Source organism: Bos indicus x Bos taurus, chromosome 23, assembly GCF_003369695.1.
Source record: "Bos indicus x Bos taurus breed Angus x Brahman F1 hybrid chromosome 23, Bos_hybrid_MaternalHap_v2.0, whole genome shotgun sequence".
NCBI lineage: Eukaryota > Metazoa > Chordata > Mammalia > Artiodactyla > Bovidae > Bos > Bos indicus x Bos taurus.
In genome coordinates this window covers 43,874,713-43,899,270 of record NC_040098.1, presented here as the reverse complement: position 1 = coordinate 43,899,270, position 24,558 = coordinate 43,874,713, and the positions used below count along the sequence as shown (strand labels likewise).

Below are 24,558 nucleotides of genomic sequence, written 5' to 3'. Positions count from 1 at the left end.
TAAAACTTAGAGATGCTGGAGCTCAGACCCTGTGGCTGACAGTGGCCACCACGACCCCTTGCTGGGGTCCTGGTCTGGTCCTCCATGGAAACTGCAGAACTAGAGTAGAAACACGGCTGCCAGCAGCACGAACAGCGAGACTCCGCTGTGGAGTGCCAGGGCTTTAGAGTCCAGCAACAACGCTGTTTTTAGAAAATGCCTTTCTTTAAAACAATTTTCTTAAAGAAATCAAAGAGCTGTGGTAAAAAGCAGGTTTTTAGTTTGCGCGCCAGACATGTGGAAGGGGAACTGAGGTGAGAAGGCAGACAGAAGACTGACGTCTGGAACTTCAGTGGCACGGTTTTCACAGGAAGGCTGCATTTGTGGGTCATTCAGGGGCTTTGAGAAACCAGATGCCCCCCCCAACCCCTCGGATCTAGTCAGTTCTTGGTGACTCCCTAACTTGAGGAAAAGGTTTCTGGTTGGAGAAAATGAAAGGGGCCCAAAATTAGTTTCCAGGCGCTCACTCATTTATCCACTCCCTCAAGCCATTCCTCTGCTTCCCTCTCGAACAGGTATCTGTCACACAGAAGCTAAGCCTGTGCAGGTGACCCAGAAAAGCCCCACCTTTCAGGGGTGGTGTTTGTGTCAAACAGGTGGGTCCTGGGGAAGGAGCGTGGAGACCCTCTCAGGACCCCTCCTCTGGTTGCTCCTGCAGCGCTTGCTTCGGTTTCTTCCAGGCCCTTTCGCAGTGGAACTCTCCCAGGCTCAGTCGCAGGGCGTGTGCTGGCAACTTCACCACCGTGAAGCTGGTCTGAGAGAACTACCCACCCCGTAAGAAGTGGAAGTGTGAGGTGCCGGCGGGTGAGTTCCCATGGTACCTTCGTCTTGCTCTTCCTGAATTTTGATCACGTAGGCCAAGAAAAGCAAACTCTTTGCTCAAGCTCATCTGATTTGGATTTCTATCACTTGTAACTTGACCTTCAGCTTTTGTAGAAACTTGCATATAAACCACATTTTCCTTCAAACAAAGAGTTAAAACACTTCACCACAAGCATGCTAATAAGAGTCTTTTGAATAAAAATTTATTTTTTAAATCAAATAACCACTTTCAAATGTATCCTGGATGCAAATCCAAATGTTTAGGTTTTAGATTTTTAAAATAATACATCATTGTTATCATATACAACTGGAAGGAAAAAAACAGTATAAACAGAGTGTAGGCAGAAGTTGTTCTAGTTTTTCATATTCAATGTGAACAGAAGAGTATTCTAATCACATAAAATTTAGTATTTTATTTTAGATCATAAGAATATTAGGCCCCCTCTGTCATAGAGTACAATGTAACCAAACATTTGCTTAAGTAATGAAAGGGTTAAGGAACGATCTGGGTTATAATGAGAACAACATAAGTTATAAATCTGCAGGAAGGTTGGTATTTTCCAAATGAAACCCTGATAAAAGGCTAAACAGGCTCAAACATTTTCTATAAAGAATAAATCACTCCTGATTAACATGTTTTTGCTTCAGTGTCAGAAAAGTCACAACACATGTGATGAACGTATGTTAAGAGCCAGTTTTCGAGACGTGAGTTCCATGGTGCCGTCTATACGACATTTGTTCAGGAATGACGCCAAAATTCTCAGAACACGGCATATCGGGGGGGAGAGAGGTCCCTGCCAACGCTGACACAGCTAGTTAGCAGGAGGAGAGGCTGCGGAGGAGCCTGGGACAGAAGAGCTCGTCACTCTGCACAGCAGCAAAGGGCCACAGACCCTGCGGCTCAGGAGTCTGCTTTTCAAAGAGCTCAGAGCAAGATGGCTGGCTTGAGTCAAGCCTTTCTTCCTGAACCAGAGACTTCTCGACTGGTACTTGACATCCTTAAGTGAAAAGACGAGACCTTCAGATGTAGTTTTGTTAGCTACCGAGCTGGAAAAGTACTTAGTGGAGGGCTGAGACCAGCAAGGAAGTCAGAATTCACGTTTCCTCTAAAGAACCATACACACAAACAGGCTTGTTTATGAAGGGAACAGGAGAGGAGTCGGGCTGCAGCTTAAGCTCTTTTAAAAAGATAAAAAGCAGGGAGTGTAGAGAAGGTATGGAGGAACCTTCTGAGCGGTTCGTGCATGAACAGGAAATAAGGGCTCAGGCCACTTGACATTCAGGGTTAGGAACCTGTGCCTGGAAGGGTGATCTTCAGGACCTCACTATGGCCAATTCCCCCATGTGCTAGACGCACAGAGTTTCGTCAGGCATCTTTTCCCTTCTGAGTGCTAATGCTGAATTTCCTCTAAGCCAGCTGAGCTCAGGAACAGTCACACGGAATCCAGCCCCAGCCACTTACAGGCTCACAGACGGCCAGGCGAGCGCTGGGAAGGGTATACTTGCATTTCTGGCTCATGTGCTTTCAAATAGAATATATCTGACTAAATAGAGAACATGGTCCTGAACCGGCAGTCCGGGCCACCAAGAGGAGAGTTCGTTGTTCCCCGAGGCTGGGGAGGTGCGGGCTGGTACTTCGGAGGACTCCACTGCAGTCAGTGATGGCCCAGACCAAGCGACAGGGGTGCAGTCCGCCCTCACTAGGAGGAATGTCACATGGAATACTGGCGGAGGACAGAAAGTCATCCAGCTGAGTGTTATCTAAAAAATATTTTATCAGAATATAAGGTCACTTTGTGAACGCATTGGTATTCGCTTTGAAACCGAACTGCGGACAGTGCTTTTTCCTCCTGGGACTTTGTTTTGTTGGAGCGTGTGTGCTCCAGGCTCCTTCTGGTTCTCCCTAATCAAAGTTATGTTGCAAAGGTGGGCTTAATGGGAGGTCACTTACTTCACTCTTTAATACTTAGGGCAATTGTTAAATGAACAGGATTTTCTGGAGAACCTTCTCTGAAAGGGACAGAATATAGTGATAAAGTACTTTTTGTGGCAGTTAAGGGAACTCTGGATCTAATTGAAAAAAGATTATTTTTCACTTTGAAACTGACACCACGAATGCCAAAGCATTTGATTTTCATACTTATCTGGAGCTCAGACTCTTTAAGTTACACAAATATTCTCAAACAAGGCAATGACTTACAAAGTTTAGAAATGGCATCCAAAGGACAGAGGACAACATTGTACCACTGTGGATGAAGAGTAATGATGGGTACTTTATTCTACCAGTGTGATCCAGAAGTCTCTATGTGGTTTTTCCACGGGACCAGGTATGCATAGATACGCACACGCATGTGTGAGAAAGACAGGAAGGAGACATCTGATGTCATCATTTCTTGAATGCTTATTCTCTTTACGGGCAGGTCATTCAAGTAAGACGGGAATGTGCATTTCCAAGCCCCTCCCAGCTGTATCTAGTAATCTGTTTTAAATGCAGAGGTAAGGTCACTATGAGAATGTCTTTAACAACCAAAGAAATCAACCCATATTAGGCTGATACCTGGCAGGACAGTTCTCTAATTTTCAAAGCCTATGACCTGAGCTTGTAATGGGCAAAGGCATCTTCATTAAAGATATTTCTGAGCAGTACCTACACTAGCTAACTATCTTAGTATTGCTACAGACATTGTGCCTTGTGCTTCCCTTGTATCGTGTACAAAGCTGAAGAAGGCCATTAGGGTGACGATCACACACGCTGAAGTTGACTTCCATGCTGAGAGTGAGCACGTTTTCTAGGGACACAGTGTCATCCCTGGAGCATTATGATAGCTCTTAAATCAAGAGGGAGAGGAGGAGGGACCGAGTAAGGGGGAAGAAGGCAGAAGAAGTCTACACACCAGGAGGATGGGACAGTCTCCATCCTAATCATAATACTTCATTAGGCAATAAGATTTTCCAGCTGGAAGGCGCATAAACAATAAGCAGAATAATAACGAAGATAATGGAAACCAAAAGGAAAAAAATCTCTCTCTGGTGTCAAGTACAGTGTAGCATGAGGCTACCAACTGACTGGACTTGAAACACAACCTCTAACACAGGGACCGGCTGATGTCAGGGTCTGGGTCAGCAGGTGAAGAAGATTCGATGCTCTTGGTTTGGTTACCGTGATTCTTCAGCACTTAGTAAAGCTCCTGGGCCTCTACATGGAGACCCCAAATCCTTGATGAGACAGAAGATTTAAAATTGCAGAGTTATACACATATTTACTATTGCTATGTCCTGCAAGTTAGACTGAGTTCACTGGTCCAGGGGAGTGGAGTCCTCCTTGCTTTGTCCACCACTCAGTTATAAAGTTAACTAAATAGAAGAGATGAAAGAAACAGTTGTGAAATTTCTTACTTCTTTGCCTTGGTTATATGTCCATCATTTGCATAAAATAAATAATATGCATTAAATTAAAAAATCAGCATTATAATTAGAAATGAGAAAAAAAAAGTACAGCAAGATTCTGGTGTTCTTAAGGCAGAACAATAGAATGCTCTTTAAATAGACACTTTATTATATCCACAGGCGATAAAATCCCAGAGCTACTGTTAGGCACGTAAATACAGATCCTGGAAGAAAAAGAACAATTGTGCACAGTATTAGTTCTATTAAATGTTACTTGCAGGAACATCATTTTACTAAAAAAAAAAACAAAAAAACAAAAAAAACACAACAGTCATTTATCCTCCAAGAAAGTAAAACCAAACCCAAGAAACCTGGCTTGTTCACTGATGTGCCACACGCCATGAAACACCTTCCTATTAAAAAACCCCACATCTAATATCGTCATCTCCAAAGGACAAATGCGTTCAATATCCAAGGAAACGTCTCAATAAATGTATAGAAGCCCAAGAATTCTGTGGTCACAAAGTAAATGCACTGGAGAAGGAAATGGCAACCCACTCCAGCGTTCTTGCCTGGAGAGTCCCAGGGACGGGGGAGCCTGGTGGGCTGCCGTCTATGGGGTCACAGAGTCGGACACGACTGAAGCGACTTAGCAGCAGCAAAGTAAATGCACATGTACCACAGAGGGACGCACCCTTTAACCCTGTGAGCAAAATTCTGCTTTTAAATACTATTCTACTTCAAAATATGGATCTAGAATGTTAAATTTGGTTAAAATAATGGTTAAGTAATTTTTTTTTGGTACGTGAATCTTTTCCCCTCTTTTGGCTCAAAAATTTCAACAGCAAAATAACTCCTTATAAGAAGTGTCACCCACTGAAAGATCACGACTCAACTATGTGTAAAACATTCCACCTTGAATGTCACTAAAAGTAATTACCAATAACTACAGTTTGATGATAGCATCTCATCAAATTTAAGATGCCATGAGTAGTAGTAAATAAAGTCAGGTACTTCACAAAGAAAGAAAAAAATGACATTAATAGTATGATACTTTATCTATTGGAAACTGTAAGATGCCTTCTAATTTCAGAGATGTTAAAGCATGAAAAAAATGTTCTAGAATCAATGAAATGCAATATCTGTCTGTGACTCAATTTATACATTTATCTTGGGAGTTCCCTAGTGGTCCAGTGGTCAGGACTCTGCACTTCCATCGCAGGGCACATGGGTTTAATCCCTGGTCGGGGAACTAAGATCGTGTGTGGCTCGGCCAAAAAACTTTAAAATTTTATTTATTTTCAGTTCATTTTAACTATCTAAATGTAAGACGGCTTACCTGCTAAATATTTAATATTATCAAGCTTGTGCGACTCAAGCATGGTTTTTAGGCCAGCAACCTCGGTGTCTATCTTTCTGTCTGTCTGTGTGACGGCCCGATCCTGCTGGGCGTGCTTTTAAAACAAAGAGATTCACAGCATTAAACCACACTGGATTTGTCCCTGAGTCCCTTCCCGACAGGGTGCAGTCAAGGTACACCCACGGTCAGATTAAGGAGACCTGGGCTTTAGCCTTGAGTTCTAGCTTCATGCTATATTCTGCTAGTCAGGGCCTTAGCTATCTCTAGGCCTGTTTCCTTCAGTTTGAAACAAAGATAAAAAGTAACATTGGCCCTGTCTTCACAAAGGCTGTTTAGAGAATCAAGTGCAATTACTGATAGAAGAAAGCTTTTATAAATTATAGGCAGCTTTACAAGTAAGATTAAGATTAGGAAGCTCGTCTGTTCTCAATGGCAATGAATATACCTCCTCCTTCTGAATTCCTCTCTGTAAAAGGTATACAAAACATGCTTTAAGGAACCCTCTTACACTGTTGGTGGGAATGCAAACTAGTACAGCCACTATGGAGAACAGTGTGGAGACTCCTTAAAAACTGGAAATGGAACTGCCATATGACCCAGCAATCGCACTCCTGGGCATACACACTGAGGAAACCAGAATTGAAAGAGACACGTGTACCCCAATGTTCATTGTAGCACTGTTTGTAATAGCCAGGACATGGAAGCAACCTAGATGTCCATCAGCAGATGAATGGGTAAGAAAGCTGTGGTACATATACACAATGGAGTATTACTCAGCCATTAAAAAGAATACATTTGAATCAGTTCTAATGAGGTGGATGAAACTGGAGCCTATTATACAGAGTGAAGTAAGCCAGAAAGAAAAACACCAATACAGTATACTAATGCATATATATAGAATTTAGAAAAATGGTAACAATAACCCTGTATGCGAGACAGCAAAAGAGACACAGATGTATAGAACAGTCTTTTGGACTCTGTGGGAGAGGGCGAGGGTGGGATGATTTGGGAGAATGGCATGGAAACATGTATATCATATGTGAAATGAATCGCCAGTCCAGGTTTGATGCAGCATACAGGATGCTTGGGGCTGGTGCACTGGGACGACCCAGGGGGAGGGGATGGGGAGGGAGGCGGGGGGGGGGGGTTCAGGATGGGGAACACGTGTACACCTGTGGCTGATTCATGTTGATGTATGGCAAATCCAATATAATACTGTAAAGTAATTAGCCTCCAATTAAATAAATTTATATTAAAAAAACAGGCTTTAAAAAAATGAATGGAATCTTAGGTAATCTAAAAGCAACAGTGCTTGCTGACACTATTTCTATTCACATTTTTAAAAAGTTTTCTTTTTTTATAATTCAAATACCAAGTGTTTTATTATGAGGCTTGGCTATACTAAGGGCCTTTATGAGTTCTTTCCCAAATATAAATAGTTAAACCAGATACATAGTTAACACCCAAAGGGTAGTGAGTTTGGTTGATGTTATAAAGGGTTTGTAACAATTCATTAATGTGAATGCGTAAAAGCATGGGAAATACTTCATTAAAAATCCCAGGGCAAGTAAGTAGTCCTCTGTGGTGAACAGTTCAGGTAATGAATAAGGAAATAAATGCGTGGAGGAGTTAAATATTCCAGAGGATGAGTTTAGTATTCTCTCATGGAAGACTCTTCCAGGTTTCAGAGGTCCCAGGTAATAAGGATGGAAAAGAAGTTACACATGCCATAAATTAAAAATATAGTAAAAAAAACAAAACTCCATTCCTTACTTATTCTTCAATTAAAATAACTAAGTACTTTGTTAAGCACCAAAAAATTCCCATGATACTCCACTTCTGGGTATGTATACCCAAAAGAATTAAAAACAGGGACTCCAACAGATATCCACAAGTCCACAATTAGAGCGCTATTCACAATGACCGTAATAATAATCAAAATGTAGTATGTCATAAGGGAGTATTATTTAGCTTTAAGAAGGAAGGGGAGTCTGACATATGCTACAACAGGGATGGACCCTGAGGACGGAAAGCCAAGGAAGATAAGCCAGTTACGAAAGGACAAATACTGTATGATCCCACTTACACGAGGGACCGAGAGTGGTCAAATTCAGAGGCAGAGAACAGAATGACGGTAGCCAGCGGGAGGAAGGAGGAGCTAGTGCGTTTAATGGGCAGAATTTCAGTTCTGCAAGGTGAGAACTGAGTCTTTTCTTACCAGTGACACCATTTCTGTTTTTATTTCCAGCAGCTTCCTTTCGTTTAACGAATACTGAAACAAACATGTAACACAGGTTAGATTCTGATTTAGTCCTTTATTTATTCCTCTCCTCCTTCCCTGGTACCTTAAATATTCTGCTCTTAGCACTTCCAAGATATGTACCATGAGCAGTCACCCCTAGGATGAAGCAGCCTACCTGCTTTCTCCTTTTGATCTTTTTTAAATCTTATTTATATTCACTCGTTGCTTCAACATCTAGATTCCCCTTTGTCATCTCCTACCTCTCTCTCGGTTGGGTTTCTTTTCCTGTCTTTGCTGTGATGTCTCTAAGCCCCTCCCACTACTATGATAGCATCACCTGGGACCAATTTAGATGGATACTGAGTCACAGGCTTTTCAGCTTTGGGAGGGGTGAAAAAAGTAGGGTAACAATTCAATTTCGGAGCTATCCCATCTTAACTACAAACAAAATTGGCACTATTTGAAGCCTAGACAAAAGAGAAAAGACATAAAGTTGGGAAAAAAATAATTTCAAGGATTATTATTCTGTGACATAGATGCTGCCTTCTGATTATAAAACACTATGTAAATACACAGATTCAAGAAATACACTAAACCATCACATGTTGGTTTTAATTGAAAAAAAAAAAAACAAAAAACAAACCCATGTGGGCATTGTCACAATCCAATGTTATTAAGGGAATTGACTAGTTCTACTCAGAATTAAATGATATCTTGCCTTTTTTGCTATTAATGACTGTGTGATTCTGTCAATACTGAGAACAAAATCAGGCGTATTTCCTTAGTGGCAGGCATCAGGATTTGCTTAAGCAAAGAAAAATGTGTAACTTAAGTGAAGAATTTAAAAAATCCTCAATAAATTAACACTTGTTATGGGGGGAAATTAATGCTTTTTAAGTCTCTAGAAACTTTCTAGCTATAAATGTCCCCCTATGACTACCAGGGGATAGAGTATAAAAACAGCATTGCTTAGAAGTTTAAAAAAACAACAACCCAAACCCCAAACCAAGAACTACTTGCAGGACCAAAGAATGCTCATCTCCAGGGTTTCAGAGAGAGCTATGCACCAGATTACCACCAGGGGGCAGGGTGGAACGGGATTTTCTGCATCCCTTAAAATTCCAGCCTTCACTAATACTGACTCAGCCACAAGAGAAAAGACTAAATCTCGACACTGCCATGATTATAAAAGTAGCATCTATCTGGACCCATCTCCCTCTACCCCAAAGCAGTCTATAGGCTACACTTCATTTGAAACTGGCTGTAAATATCACCACAGTCAATGCTGCTAGAACAGTATTCTAAGTGTATTAAACAAAAGAATGAGAAGGTTGGATAGCTCATCTTCCTCAGTGCATGTTAAACTCATGCTAGTTGCAGACTAGTATACTGCTGTCCTGCACTTCAGAGTAATCTGAATTTAGGATTTCCAAAAAGGACTTCTCACCTAGGTTAATAAGTCACACAAATTCACTGACTTTAATCCATGCTCACAGCCCCTATCTCCCAATCTCTGAGATCTAGTTCTTCCTGACTTTGTTGCTAGAGGCATCTTCCTACATCAAGTGGATTCGGAATTCCTGCTAAGCCTATATATAACCCTTAAGGGCAAAGGTAACCAAAGGACTTTAAGTCATATGCTAGTGATCATTATATATTTCAGCAATACTAAGTGATTTCCTCTTCATGGTTAAAAGTGTTTCAAAACTAGAAAGGCAGGTAACACTGGCATAATAATTATTTAGTATATCATATGGGGGCTTCCCTGGTAGCTCAGTGGTAAAGAACCTGCCAGCCAATGCAGGAGACACAGGTTTGATCCCTGTGTTGGGAAGATCCCCTAGAGAAGAAAATGGCAACCCACTTGCCTGGGAAATCCCATGGACAGAGGAGCCTGGTGGGCTACAGTCCATGGGGTTGCAAGATAGTCAAACATGACTTAGCAAGTAAACAACAAATATATGTCATATAATATATATATATATCCCTTCTGCTTATATACAACCCATAATTTGTGGTATCTTTTTGGTAATGAAAGTTTTACTTTTCAGTTATTTTTCCTAACTGAAAATTTCAATTTAGCATGACTTAAAGAATCATTTAGAATTTGCATTTCAAAACAATGCAAAAAAACTCATTAAGATTTCTCTATTAAAAAAACTACATGAAAATAGTTTTCAAACCCTCAATTTTTAATGTAGAATTTAACATTATTTAATATTTATAATTTAATATGATTCAAGTCAGATAATCAACTTAACTTCTGCAAAATCAGGACCAGTAGAGATTTAAGTTAATATCAAAGAGATCAAAATAAAACAATTTATTCATGTCTAAGTGACAAATAGTTTAGTATCTCTGAAACAAACAAGATTCAAACTTGACTTGACCAAGATTTTAATTTTAATGTTACTTTTTAAAGTCCTAATCCAAAATATAGTTGAAATAAAGAAACACCATGTGTAACAATCATATGTAGGTAAATATTTAACAGTACTTATGAACTGTAAATAACCTTAGACTTGACCAAATGTTCCATCTTGCAAAGAAATTAATTCATGTTCTATTTTTAAATAAAGAAACATACCAGTTCTTTCACTCTGCTCTTTTCTAGATTGAAGTCCAATTTGGTATCTGTTCGGACTTTGATCACTTCATCCTAGTGGGAGGGCAAACATCAAAGACAGAAAGAAATCCAAAGTAAGAGACCCAAAGCCTGTGTGGACACGAGCCTGGGTCCACTGTCTCCACTGCTCCACCGGAGGGGTCGAGGGTAGGGGCCGGGGGTGTGCAGAGTGATGGAGCTAGAAACGAGGCAGGTCAAGAGACTGGTTAAGCCATGTCTGCGGGGACTTCCTGGTTATTTATACAGATAATCCCCTTTTATGTTGAAGTCAGATCACAGTGGGTTACTGTTGCTTTTAACATCAAGATTCCCAATACAATCGCCTTGTGGAATTTATGAATCAAGCTGTTCTCTGGACAACTTTGGAAAGCAGAGATGGACTCAAGTCAAATATTAGATTCTGGTTCAAATAAAGCTTTCTGACACTCATCAAAACCTTTTTCTTATTTAACACCAATGTCCTTTCCACTCAAAAAAATCAAGTAGCTGGCATTAGTCAGCATTTTAAAATCACATGTAATTCTTTTAAAGACAGTCTCTCCTAAGAGAATGTAAGGATTCCATGTGGCTGTTTTAGAAAAATTTTATTTAAAAATGACTTCATTCCTTCTGGATCACAATTTTCTTAATGGATTTGGTTACAGACATCAGTTAACTTATTCTTTGGCTATGTTCTCAGTTAAATCTTCCAATATGTACTTTTGAGACATATCACACAAATATTTAACACAGAAGCAAGTTTTTAAGAACACATAAATATTTTGGACACTATATTTATTACTGAACTTATGTAATTATAAATGAGCAAGCAAACAGGAATGAGGATCTTACCATTACTTGTTGTTTTAACCGATGGAGTTCAAGTTTTATTTTCTAAAAAAACATTAAAAAAGAAGTCAGTCAAGGGTATGTTTGGAAGGTTAGAAGAAAAACCTAAAACTTGGTAATAAATATTACAACCTGCGTTTATGAGCAAGTTCTTCAAGTTCTTTCCTCAAGTCAACATGAATTTAGCTACATTTAGCACACAACCATAACTGAACAGCCTCAGAGGCAGAAATGATCACTGGCCATGCCAGGATGGCACTACAGTCATGGCGTGTCCTGAGGGCTTTCAATTCATGTTGAAGGCCACATACAATCAGTAACGCAACTGTCTTCAATAGTTTCACCTCCCTCCAGCGATGCTTTAGTACCTCTTTCAAGTTTCCTTTTAACTAATTCTGCCCTCAAATAAATGACTTCAAGACAGTTTCAAACTTTTATCTTTTTTTCTAGCAAAAGAAGGAATCGTTTGCTAGGTGGGTTCTTATAAGATCAAAACTAACAGGTGATCAATGAACTTCCTTCATGGGACTCTAAATACAACTAAAAACAAAAGGAAGATGTGGAGACAGTACCTATTTCAACACTGATCTCATACGCCCACACTTTAAGTAAGACATGAAGAGATATTTTACAGCACCACTTATTCATAATAACCCCAAACTGGAAACAACTCTAATATGCATCACAGTAGAATAATGTGGTGTGTTCCAATCATACTATGAACGATGAAAGAGAGTTATCTATTGCTGCAAGACACATTTGTGATTCCATTGATAAAGTCAAAACCAGTTAATGGCCATGTAAGCTGGGATGGTGATTTTTGCTGTGGGAGGAGTGACCAGAAGGGGATGACAGCAGGTCTTGGGGTGCCAGTCAAGGACCGCTTCTTCATCTGACTGACAGTCCATACTGAAAATTCACTGTGTACACTTCTTTGTACACTTTTGTGTATTCACATTATATCTCCATATCCTAATAGAAAAGCACTTGAGAAATATGAGTGGCTCTTTGGTTTTACCTCATTTTCTGATCTGAGGGCTGAAAATTCACTCTTCTCCAAAATAATCATATCTTTTTTCACGTTGGCGATCTGAGACATTATTTGCTGAAGAGTGATCTCCTGGGAAAAGAAAAACTAAACATATAACCTTGTCTGGCCTAGGAAGTCCACCTCCTACCATCCCAACTTGGGATCATCTTAATGAGAAACCAGGACGTGGGCACATAGAAAGAGGTTCAGTAAGGTATTCCTCCGTCTCGAAACGAGAAAAGAGGAAGAACTCCAGGCCAGTATCAGCACCAGATGAATCACAGTTAACAGAGTGGCAGTCAGAGGACCGCCAGCTACAATTCGGGCCACATCTCCATTTATTAAAGCATTTTGTTGTTCAGTCGCTCAGTTGTGTCTGATTCTCTGTGACCCCATGGACTGCAGCGTGCCAGGCTTCCCATCTCCTGGAGTTTGCTCAAACTCATGTCCACTGCATAGATGACTAGAAGAGTTAGTTTTCAAACTTAATGGTTCTATAGAAGTTGAAAAAATAGCTCTGAATAAATATATTTTATGCCACTCTAGCCATTTGCCTCTCGTCTATACTAAAATTGCTACATGCTGGGACTTCCCTGGTGGCTCACTAGCTCAATCTGCTCCAGAGCCCAGCAAGCTACCTGCTGCATCTTGGTGACCATATCTTTGTAGATGATATCCATGTTGGCCTCCATGATCTTGATCAAGGCAGATACGACGACTTCTGCTTGTTGAGTAGTAAACCCTAGGCAAACACACAAAGACAATTACTCAGGAGACCGTAATTGTCAGAATTTAAAAAAAGAAAAACATCCTTCATTGAAAGGGAGAAAATGCAAAGTTACACCTGCAGGTGAATGTCTGAATTCAGAAGCAGCTGGAAAGTTTAGCATGGCAAGAGGGTGGAGTCTAGTCACAGGCTGTGGTGTGTCTGTCACTCAGGACAAGCTGGGACACATGAGCATTTACACGACTGTTTCCTTACGTACAATGAGGGGTGGGGCTGACTGAGCTCTGATGTCCCTTCTAGGGGTCAAAAACCATGTTTTCAGAGAATGTCTAATGACAGGAGATAACTGCTCTGCAAGGTCAAGTGAAAAGATGCAAGACTCAAAAATACAGATATTATACAAGTTATTGCTTTCGTAATTTATGAGAGAGTCTAGGTAGCTGTTATTTTCTTCTGTGTTGTCTTATTTCTACAATGGATATGACTTCCTTAATTTTAAAGTGTATATATTAGTAAAAAATAATTACATTAAGTAGAGAAAGTTTGTTTATTTCCAGCACAAATCGGTCAAGTCAATGGCTATATAATAATAATTCAGCTGTTAATTTATTTAATGTTAAAAGACAAAATCAGTTCTTACATTTTTCCCTCCACAATCTTCCTCAATCACTAGTGAGGAAAGCCCAAATTGGAAAGAATATATTCTTTTATATTCAATAAATGACGCTGAACTGAATTACATAAAGACTCAACTTAGCAGTGCTACTATTTTTAATAACTATAGGTACTAATATATTTCACATTTAAAATTCTAATTAAAATGCTTAATTTTAAATACTTAAGATGAATAAGTACCTGGTATATAATTCTTTGTTAAATACTTTCATTTATAAGAACTTCAGAAGAATGTACTGATACTTATAATTAGTTCATGGCATATTTGTCTGGATAAAGTTATACCTGATTCAATCTGGATGAGATTAAGCATGGGACTATACTGAAAAAGAACAAAGAAACAAATTCAAAGAAGACAAAAAGACCTCCAAAAACCTATTCTTTTCACTTTATTCAAAATCCTTTTAGTTTCAATGTGTGGGTCATGAACAGCTAGCAAAAAACATCACTCAAATGTTAACAGTTTAGCTCTGGCACTGGGATTCACAGTAGTTTTTCTTGGTTCTTTTCTGTTTTCCTAATTTTAAAAAAGTCAACAAGTCTTTTGCAATTTTTAAAATTTATTAATAAGAGTTCATAATTAAACATAATTAGGCTTGGGAATTATAAAGAAAAGAAAAAGAGAAACCAAAGTGGACTTACACTGATAAGAAAAGAGATAAACTTTACAGCCTTATAATTTAGAACCACCTACAGGAGGAGAAAGGATAAGAATAGGGAGAAGTTAAGCCTGAAAACTTCTGGGATACCCAGATGCAAATGAATTCTTTGTTTTAATAGGAAAGAGAGGTGGGACAAAATCAGGGCCAGTGAGATTATGGACAGAGGACATTCTGTGAATCAGGAGACATAACTCCAGGGGAGGAAAAAAAGGATAAAGGACAGAGCATTCCCCAAGGGGTCCTTCCTGGTCTTACCCTAACCCAGCCACCATCCAGGTAAGCACTTTCACATGCTACACCCAGTGGGGTCCTTACATCACTGGTTTTGAAATAGGCAAATACTCACGGGCCAGGGTTTCAAATCAAGAAAAGTAGGAAGTACATATGTTGAAACATTCAACATCTATTATTTTTACTTTGTCAAAAATAAGTACATGGATTCTGAAAGGCAGGAGGAGAAACAAACCCCACCTTTCATGGGAGAAAGGCTTTGGGACCACTGCTGCTACCTGGCCACAGTCACGCTTAGCAAAATGAATGACGTTCTCTTAGCATCATCAGACATCCAGTCCATGTAGAGACACTCCTAGTATCTCTGGAATGTCTTTTTTACAATTGGTTACTTCGAATACAAAAGGTCCATGAAAAAAGAAAAAAGGAAAGAAAAAGAAAAGTGGAAAGACTTCTGCTTTTCAAGATAATTTTAGATGCCCCTCTTATTCTACTTTTCTTTTTAAAATTCTGAGCAGAAAGACGTGGTGGTGGAAAAGGCTGACTGTTTCAAGTTTGAGAAGAAAAAACTGTAAAAATTATCACAGAGCATGTGACAGTTTTCCCAACGTGCATTCAGGACATTACTTAACACTCACAAGGGCTCTCTGGAATTCTCTGGGAACTGAGAGGGGAGAAAGACTGTGAGGCCACGCAGCTGGAAGCTTGCAGAGCCTGAACCCAGAGCTGCTAACTAACCCACGTACGCACAGAAGGACCCACCCCATCACCGTGTTCTGGGCAGACAAAGCACATCAACACAGGGCAGCTTTTCAGATATGAACACGCATAACCGGATGGATGACTGTACTATAGCACAGACTGGTTTATTTCAAAGGCATAAGCTATGGTATCTGAGATTCTGATTGTGAGAGGATATGTGTCTATGGTTTAAAGAATTATCAATATAATATGTATTAAACTTACACTGTGCATTTGTCTAGACAAGATTAAATATGAGACTGCTACCTACATATTAAGTGTACTTTGAATAACTGCCATACATATAGGAGTAATCTTTTACATCAGTTGGTTCAACAGCAGTAAAAGAAAATGTCAAGTCTGAATATTTTTTTAAAACCACAGTAAGCTAAAATGATCAATAACTGCTGCTCCGCAACATTTTAATTTCACGAAAAATTTTAGAGCACACGAGATGCACAGGAAAAAACTGTCCCTTCTGACCTTAGACAGCTGTCCTAGGAGCCATTCCTGAGTTTTGCTGGCTTGTGTCTAATTTTTAACCTGTAACACTATACTTCCAGAGTGATGTTATACACACACACTTCACTTGGACAAAGGGAAAATGTAGGAGAAAAGTCTCAATTGTGCTGATGAAGCAAAAATGCCCTTAAACAGAGAAAAAACAAGGACTTAAAAAAATGGAGACTGATCAAAAGGCGACCTGTGGACTTCAAAGTCAAAGGGAAATACGGGAAACTAGGTAAGACCATCAGGAAGCCGTGAGGTACAGGGTATCTCGATGGCACCGAGTGGCGACTGGCAGAGGATTACCATTCTCCTCGAGCACACACACTAAGGCATGGGTGTCAAAGTAGAGCTTCCTGTTCCCAGAAGAGGTGAACTCTCTCCTTCTGCTGTCCAGCTGCAGGTTCCCAGCACTGAGGCTAAGCTCTAGAAAGGAAAGGACACTATGGTTCATAACAGGACCTGATGGTAAAAAAAAAGCAACTCAGCATCAGGAAAAAAAAAAACCACAACAACAAGGCATACCTCAAAGGCCTTTTTTTAAATTAACAACAGCTTTATTGAGACACACCTCACATGCATATGACCCACCCATTTGCAATGCATACTTCAGTTGTTTTCAGTATATTTACAGAGCTGTGCAGCTGACCCACAACTAACTTTAGAATACTTTCATCAATCCCAAAGAAATCCTAGACCCTCTAGCTACCCTCTCTCATTTCCCTACTCTGTGCCCCCCAACCTCGACAATCCCTTAATCTATTTTCCATCTCTATGAATTTGCCTACTCTGGACATTTCATTTGAATAGAATCATTAGGTATATGACGGAGAAGGCAATGGCACCCCCATCCAGTACTTTTGCCTGGAAAATCCCATGGATGGAGGAATCTGGAGGGCTGCAGTCCATGGGGTTTCTGGGAGTCGGACACGACTGAGCGACTTCCCTTTCACTTTTCACTTTCATGCATTGGAGAAGGAAATGGCAGCCCACTCCAGTGTTCTTGCCTGGAGAATCCCAGGGATGGCAGAGCCTGGTGGGCTGCCGTCTCTGGGGTCGCACAGAGTTGGACACGACTGAAGTGACTTCGCCAGCATTAGGTATATGATATCTTGTGACTGGTTCTTTCCCACAGAGTGGTATTTTCGAGGTTCACCCCACCGTGTTCTATGTCAGTATCTTATTTCCTTTTATTGCCAAATAATATTTCATTGTACAGATATACGTTTTTTTTTTTTAATGCAGTCACCAGTTAAAGGACTAACTGTATGAAGGTTCTAATTTCTCCACATCCTCAACACTGTTATTATCTGTCTTTTTTTTTTATTATAATTATCCTACTGGGTGTCAAGTGGTATCTCTCTGTAGTTTTGATTTGCATTTCCCTGACAGTTAATGATGCTGAATATCTTTTCATGTGTTTACTGGCCATCTGTACATCTTTGGAGAAATATACTTTCAGACCCTTTGCCCATTTTTAAAAACTGGGCTATCTTTTTATTACCGAGAGTTTTTTTTCTTAAATACATCTTAAGATAAGTCCAATTTATCTTTTCCTTTTGGTCCTTTTGCTTTTGGTGTCACAACTAAGAAGCCACTGGCAGATGTGAGCACAGCGATTTACATCTGTCTTCTAAGGGTTTTGCAGTTTTAATGTTCACATGTAGGTCTTTAACCCATCTGAGCGTTTTTGTATATGGTGTGAGATGGGGGTTCAACTTCATCCTTTGACATGTGGTTATCCAGTTCTCTCAGCACTATTTTCTCCCTTAAATTGTCTTGTGACTCTCATCAAACATTCAACCCATTTTAAGTGGGTGGGTTTATCTGTGGATTCTCCAGTCTCTTCCATCGATCTATATGTCTGTCCATCTGCTAGTGCCCCATTTTCTTGATTACTTGCAGCTCTGTAATAAGTTTTGACACCAGGAAGTGAGTTCTTTTTGTTCTTTTACAGGATGGTCTCGGCTATTTTGAGTCCATTGCATTTCCATACAAATTTTAGGATTATATAGTATCAATTTCTGCAAAGAAGCTACTTAGAACTGTGATAGAGATTGCATTAAATCTGTAGGTCAATTTGGGGAAGCAGTGCCATCTTAAAAATATTAAAGTCTTCCAACCATGAACATGGAATGTCTATTTATTTAGGTCTTTAATTCCTTTAATAATGTTATATATAGATTTCAGAATATAACTTTAGTGCTTTTTTTGTTGTTGTTAAATTTAAGGATTTTGTTCTTTTTGATGCTACTGTTACTGGAATTGTTCTTTAGATTTTTCAGACTGTTTATTGCTAGTATATAAAAATACAACTGAGTTTTGTTTTTGTACAGTTTGTATGTTGATCTTGTATCCTGCAATCTTGCTAAATTTGTGTATTAGCTGTGAAAGTATTTTAATGAATTTCTTAGAGTTTTTCATGTACAAGGTCATGTCATCTGTGAATAGTGATAACTTACTTCTTCTTTCACAATCTGGATGCCTTTTCATTTTCTTGCCTAACTGTACTGGCTAGAACTTCTGGCACAGTGTTCAACTGAATAGCGAGAGCAGACATCCTTGTCCCTGACCTTGGGGGGAGAATAATCTTGTCTTTCACCATTAAGTACAAAGTTCACTATGGATGTTTCAGATGTCCTTAATCAGATGAGGCAGGTTCCTCCTGATTCAGATTTGTCATGAATGGATTACGGAATTTCATCAAGTTCTTCGTTTTTTCCCATGATCGTGTGGTTTCCCTCCTTTGCACGGTGAGTGTGGTGTGCTACACACATTGATTTTTTCATAAGTGAAGCTGCTGTTCCTGAGGCGGAAGCCCACATGGTCCTGGTGTTGACTCCCTCTCACATATCGCTGGATCTGGTTTGCTAGTATTTTCATAACAGATATTTGTCTGTAGTTTTCTTTCCTTGACTTTGCAAAAGTCTACCTTTGGGGAGGGACTTCCCTGGTGGTTCAGACGGTAAAGCGTCTGTCTACAGTGCGGGAGACCCGGGTTCGATCCCTGGGTTGGGAAGATCCCCTGGAGAAGGAAATGGCAATCCACTCCAGTACTATTGCCTGGAAAATCCCATGGACAGAGGAGCCTGGTAGGCTACAGTCCATGGGGTTGCAAAGAGTCGGACACGACTGAGCGACTTCACTTTCACTTTCACCTTTGGGGAGACATGTTCTAACAATTCATATATTACCTGTTGTACGAATTTCTGTGTGTTTAACCACAGATCCAACCTGTTTTGCAAATTTGTTTCAAGATGCTCATTTGATTTTTAAAATTTTTTTGGCTGCTCCTCATGATATGTGGGATCCTAGTTCCTGACCAGGGATTGAACCTGCAGCCGCTCTACATGAAGGGCGGAGTCCTAAGCACTGAACAGCCCAGGAAGTCCCTCCCGGTGCTCATTTGAAAGAGGCAGCATAGTAATGGTTTCCTGGGTTTTGTATTCCACAAACCATAAAAGTAGTTTTAAAAAGACAGGGAACAACTGCAAAATGAACTTGTAATTTTTATCAAGAAAGGCCATTTAAACATTATAGTTTCTTATTCTTACAAGCATACTAAAACTGACAGCAAAAGAAAAAGAGAGATGGACAATATAAAATAAAAATCTTTCAATTAAATGTAATAAACATAGCTATATAAAAACCAGTCCATCCTAAAGGAAATCAGTCCTGAATATTCACGGGAAGGACTGATGCTGAAGCTGAAACTCCAATACTTTGGCCACCTGATGCGAAGAACTGACTCACTGGACAAGACCCTGATGCTGGGAATGACTGAAGGCGGGAGGAGAAGGGGACGACAGAGGATGAGATGGTTGGATGGCATCACCGACTCGATGGACACGAGTTTGAGTAAGCTCCACCAGTTGGTGATGGACAGGGAGGCCTGGTATGCTGCAGTCCATGAGGTCACAAAGAGTCAGACACGACTGAGCGACTGCACAGAACTGAATATAAAAACCTACATTTTTGTTCTTACTTGTCTAAGATGCCAGGTGTAGAAGAGTGAGAGAAGACAGAATAGTCATCTATTAATTCAGAGTTCAAAGGTTTTCTCAGGAGCTCTCCTAAACATCCTTCAGCTGATCAACTCTTATTCTCATCCCCTAAACATTCAAAGGAAATTCCAAGTAAGCAAAAATGTGACATGGACAGAACCCTACAGATCTGATGCTTTTCTGTAAGACGACAGCAGTGATTCCCAAGTTACTGGAAAGAGTGGGGTGGCTGCAGTCACAGTCTGTACCAAGATAAGGACTAGAAAACCAATAATCACTTTGTACCAAGCACCGTTTGCAGACCAACAAAACATCAAATGCAGCAACTACTGTATGTATGTGTGTGGCAAACAGTAAAAACAAAACAGAAAAACTTGAGAGTTGCTTAGATTCAAAGAAGCACTCGCCTACAGCATAAGGCCCTTGACAAGGCACACAAAGCTCATCCCAATTTAGCCCACTCACCCCTTTAGCTTTCGTTCTGGCCACCTAAGCTATTCTGTTTCCCGCACTGTCAGACTCTGTACTCCATCCTTAAGCTTGGCTTGCTCCCCTTTCTCAACTGGTAAATTTTAAGCATCTCTTTTACCCCTCTTCATCTGATCTAACAGTGTGCTAAGCACCCATTACGCTCTGGGCAGGGCATTATGCTACCCTGTAAGGTTCTCTCTGCTAACTCCTCCCAGGTAAGGGAGCAGCCTGTATTCCTTCCTTATCTGTGTTCTCAGCCCAGGACAGACAACCCCATCATAGCACTTACTACATTTATTTCCATGTCTGTGTATCATTCCAAACTCCCCAAGAGTGTTCAGTCAGTTATTTTTGTATCACTAGCATTTAGCAGAGGTCCTGGTACATTGCAGGCCAGAAATAACTTAACAAAATATGCAACTGTATGAATTCTTAGATCCAGATCTATAAACCGTCTACAAAGAAAGTTTGAGATGAACTAATTTCTCCTCTTCACCTACGGTTTTCCCTTTTCACATAAGTGAGGTCACTTAAATCTGGCACCTCTTTCTTCATCCTTTATCTCCAGCTCTGGGCAAAAACTGGCCTTTATGAGAAGAGACCCCGACACAGAACAGCCCTAGCTGGATGGCAGGTGAATGAATGAATGCACCTCTTACAGGGCTCTTTACAGGCCACCCCACCCATTTCAGAACCGTGCTGGACTGTTCCATGGGTTAGAGAGCTTAAATATATTTGTATCCAGAACTGGCTTGATGCGATTATTCTAGTACAAAATTCCTTTCTTCTAATAACAACAATCATTCATGTAATTTAAAACAATACTGCAAGCTTATTTTAAATAAATATTATCGGCTGAAAAATGGAGACGGCCTAGTCATGTGTCGCTTGACCCTCCAACCCTGGCTGATGGAAGGTGAAGTCCATCTTGCCTCCATCACAGGGCAGGGCCTAGGGACACCAGAAGCAGCTCTGGTCCACTTTTCTTTCTTTATTGTGATAACAAATTGAGGTCCAAGAACTATGAATTCCCAGAATTAATCACCAGGAAACAAGGAAACTGAGCTATGATATGTAATTCTCCTTTGGGGACGTTCTGAGTGACTTCACATGCATTGGAGAAGGAAATGACAACCCACTCCAGTGTTCTTGCCTGGAGAATCCCAGGGACCGGGGAGCCTGATGGGCTGCTGTCTATGGGGTCGCACAGAGTCGGACATGACTGAAGCGACTTAGCAGCAGCAGCAGCAGCAGCAGCACATCAAAAGCATACACAAAAGAAGCCCAAAGTTAGCCCTGGACAGAGGAAGAAACTCAGCACAAAGTTCCTATTCATAAATCATCCTTAGGTCTGAGTAGCTCTACAGAGAATTCTGGACACCAAACAGACCACTAGGCTGAAGACCAAGAAACAAAATTCTCATTAGCTGATGGGATCATGAGAGGAAAAGAAATTACTAGTTACTAGCTTGTCAAAAAAAGAGGAACAAAAGGCAAAGGACAGAAATAAAGACTCACAATTACTGCAGCGCACTGCCAGCTGACCACTCACTTCCCAGTCTCCTACACAACTCTCCTCACGCTTTGCAAGAAACTAACCAGTTTCTTGCCCAGCCAAAGATATTCTTAAATTTCAGAAGCAACCAACATTTACCGAGCATTTCTGTTGAGGAAAACATTTTTTAAATAGCCATCAGTGTGGTTAGGGAGAGCCACTGATGTATATGTATAGATTCCCCAAAGTTAGACTTTTGCTAATAAATAACGATTACCCCAAATGATTTTTTTTTTAATCAACAGTTTTCAATCTAGTACACTGAGTCTGCTTGGACTTTCCTCATCTCATACAAGGGAGTGATTGATCTCACGTTCTCAAAGAATTTAATCAAATGCCAACTTTTCAATGAAGCTTATTACGAGGACTCCATTTAAATGAATAACTGGAGGACCACTCCACTTCCCAACATTTACCCCCTCTATTTTTTCCGACACCATTGATCAGATGTTATTATATACACATATATAGTTGTATATAATATATATATTTATATATTATAACATGTTATTATATTATATATATATAATCTCCTTTGCTAGAATTAAGCTCCAAGAAGGAAAAGAGTTTGCTGACCGATACACCCTGAGTACTTAGAAAAATGCCAGGCAGAGCAACGAACCAAAAGAGGGTCTGAAATTAAACTGTGAAACAATCCCTTCGTCTCCTATAGCTTCGCACCTCCCATCGCAAGCCTACTACACGCCGTGTGTGCACCCGACCCGGGGGATCTGCAGAAGTACGCACCCCCTTCCCGCAGCCATCAGTCACAACCTGCGCCGGACACCGGGCGCCCGCCTCCCGGAAGGGTCGGACCCTCCCGTGTGGGGAAGCCCAGGTTAGCGCGTGGCCCAGACGTCTGACCGGACAGTCCCCCCGCCCGGGAGGAGACCGGCGACCTCGGCCGGCCTGCCCAGCTCCCGCCGCCCCGGCCCGGCTCTCACCTCTCCTGGAGGACGCCAGGGCGGCCACCCGGCCGAGGCACCGGGGGAGCGCGCCCGCCGCACCCGCGAGGCCCGGGGCCAGGCCCGGCTGGCTTCTCCACACGCCGCCGCGCCCGGCCGGGGGGCCCGGAGGGGCCGGGGGGCCGGCGCGCGGGCGCTCCCAGTCCGCGGGCGGCCGGCGCGAGGCCGCGGCCGCCCGGCGCGGGCAGGGCACCAGCAGGAGGAGGAGCAACGGGGAGGCGCGTGCCGCGCCGCCGCGGGCCGCCTGGGCGCAGGGGCGCAGCGCCCCCGGACCGCCGGGTAGCGCGGGCAGGAGGCGGCGCGCGGGGTTGCCGCGGCCGCCCAGACCTCCAGCGCGGCCGGCGGCCAGGAGGGGCAGGAGCCGCCGGCGGCTGGGCGGGCACTTCGGCCTCTCGGCCGCGATGGAGCCGCAGTCCATCCCCGACGCGGTCACTGGCCCGGGAGCGCGCTCATGCCAGTTACGCGCGGCCCCCGCCCGACACCTACGGCAAAAGCGAGCACGGGCGGCGGCGCCGAGCCCGCCCTTTCCTGCCCGCCAGGCGAGGCTCGGGGCCCGCGCCGGGGGCGGGGCTGTGCGGGTAGGCGGGGCTCCAGGCCTGCGCCGGGGGCGGGGCAGGGCCGAGGGGCGGGGCTCCGGGCGCGCGCTGGGGGCGGGGCCGGGCTCGTCTACCGGAGCCAGCACCCTAAGAGAGGCGAGTCTTTAGTTTAGTTTAGTCGCTCAGTCGTGTCCGACTCTTTGCGACCCTATGCACTGCAGCACGCCAGGCCACCCTGTCCATCACCAACTCCCGGAGTTTACTCAAACTCATGCCCATTGAATCGGTGATGCCATCCAACCATCTCATCCTCTGTCGTCCCCTTCTCCTCCTGCCTTCTGTCATTCCCAGCATCAGGGTCTTTACCAATGAGTCGGTTCTTCGCATCAGGTGGCCAGAGTATTGGAGTTTCAGCTTCAACACCAGTCCTTCCAATGAATATTCAGGACTGATTTCCTTTAAGATGGACTGGTTGGATCTCCTTGCTGTCCAACGGACTCTCAAGAGTTTTCTCCAACAACACAGTTCAGAGTCTGGTACACATCAAACCCTCATACTGCTTCGTGACGGCGACCAGGGAGACCAGGAGGTGGTCGTGGGACTTCACAGAGCTGGAATGAGCTTGGAACTGCCACGATTTGCGTATTTATTACACTAATGTCCTTATAAAGACATTAATTATCCTGGGCCCCTTTAGAATCCCGTGGAAAGTCCGCCGAACTGCCCTGGGTTTTCCTGATTTTCCTGGTCCGAAGTCCCTCAGAGTGTTGGCGCCGAAGTGCATTTTAATAATTATTAACAGGGTCGAGGGTGTAGCACTTAACGTAGTCAACGCATTTAAATCTAAACTTGAAGAGCTTTTGTTTCCGGATTAGTGGATCAAGTGAGAAACTCTCAATCTGGGAATTTAAAACGTGGGGGTTTGAGTGTTAAATGAAACCTTCTGGTCTAAAAGGATATCTGATACTAGCAGTGTTTAGTTCAGTGAGCTTTTTGAATGCCCGCTGCTGCACCTGTCTCAGTTACTGGTCCATTGTGTGAACTCAGAGGTATTCCTTGGACGAAGGAATGAAATGTCTAAGGCACCAGCCTAGGAAATACAAAAAAAAAAAAAAAAGATTGAAAACAACATTTTTATTTACATAAATCA

At 41.9% G+C, this 24,558-nt stretch overlaps 1 protein-coding gene and 1 long non-coding RNA gene across 2 annotated transcripts; one reads left to right on the top strand and one right to left on the bottom strand.

Annotated features, from left to right (window-relative positions):
* The first annotated feature begins 98 nt into the window (after positions 1 to 98).
* On the top strand, positions 99 to 4,201 carry LOC113881280. Its single transcript, XR_003507986.1, has 2 exons — positions 99 to 635; positions 720 to 4,201. It is a non-coding gene; the product is annotated as an uncharacterized LOC113881280 (long non-coding RNA).
* Positions 1,048 to 23,432, bottom strand: MCUR1 (mitochondrial calcium uniporter regulator 1). Its single transcript, XM_027524198.1, has 9 exons — positions 22,852 to 23,432; positions 16,184 to 16,303; positions 12,973 to 13,076; positions 12,323 to 12,424; positions 11,308 to 11,349; positions 10,438 to 10,509; positions 7,827 to 7,880; positions 5,588 to 5,702; positions 1,048 to 4,472 (listed from the first exon to the last, which is right to left on the bottom strand). The coding sequence occupies exons 1-9, from the start codon at positions 23,288 to 23,290 to the stop codon at positions 4,417 to 4,419; spliced, it is 1,104 nt and encodes a 367-aa protein (XP_027379999.1). The 5' UTR covers positions 23,291 to 23,432; the 3' UTR covers positions 1,048 to 4,416.
* Between the last annotated feature and the right edge of the window lie 1,126 nt (positions 23,433 to 24,558).

Excerpts from the sequence above, each read along its gene's own strand:
- MCUR1 (XM_027524198.1), bottom strand. The coding sequence starts at position 23,290 with ATGGACTGCGGCTCCATCGCGGCCGAGAGGCCGAAGTGCCCGCCCAGC. Across the intron at positions 7,881-10,437 it reads AGAGCAGAGTGAAAGAACTG|TATTCGTTAAACGAAAGGAA; the intron begins GTATGTTTCTTT and ends TGTTTGTTTCAG. Across the intron at positions 5,703-7,826 it reads AAACAGAAATGGTGTCACTG|CACGCCCAGCAGGATCGGGC; the intron begins GTAAGAAAAGAC and ends TTGTTTTAAAAG.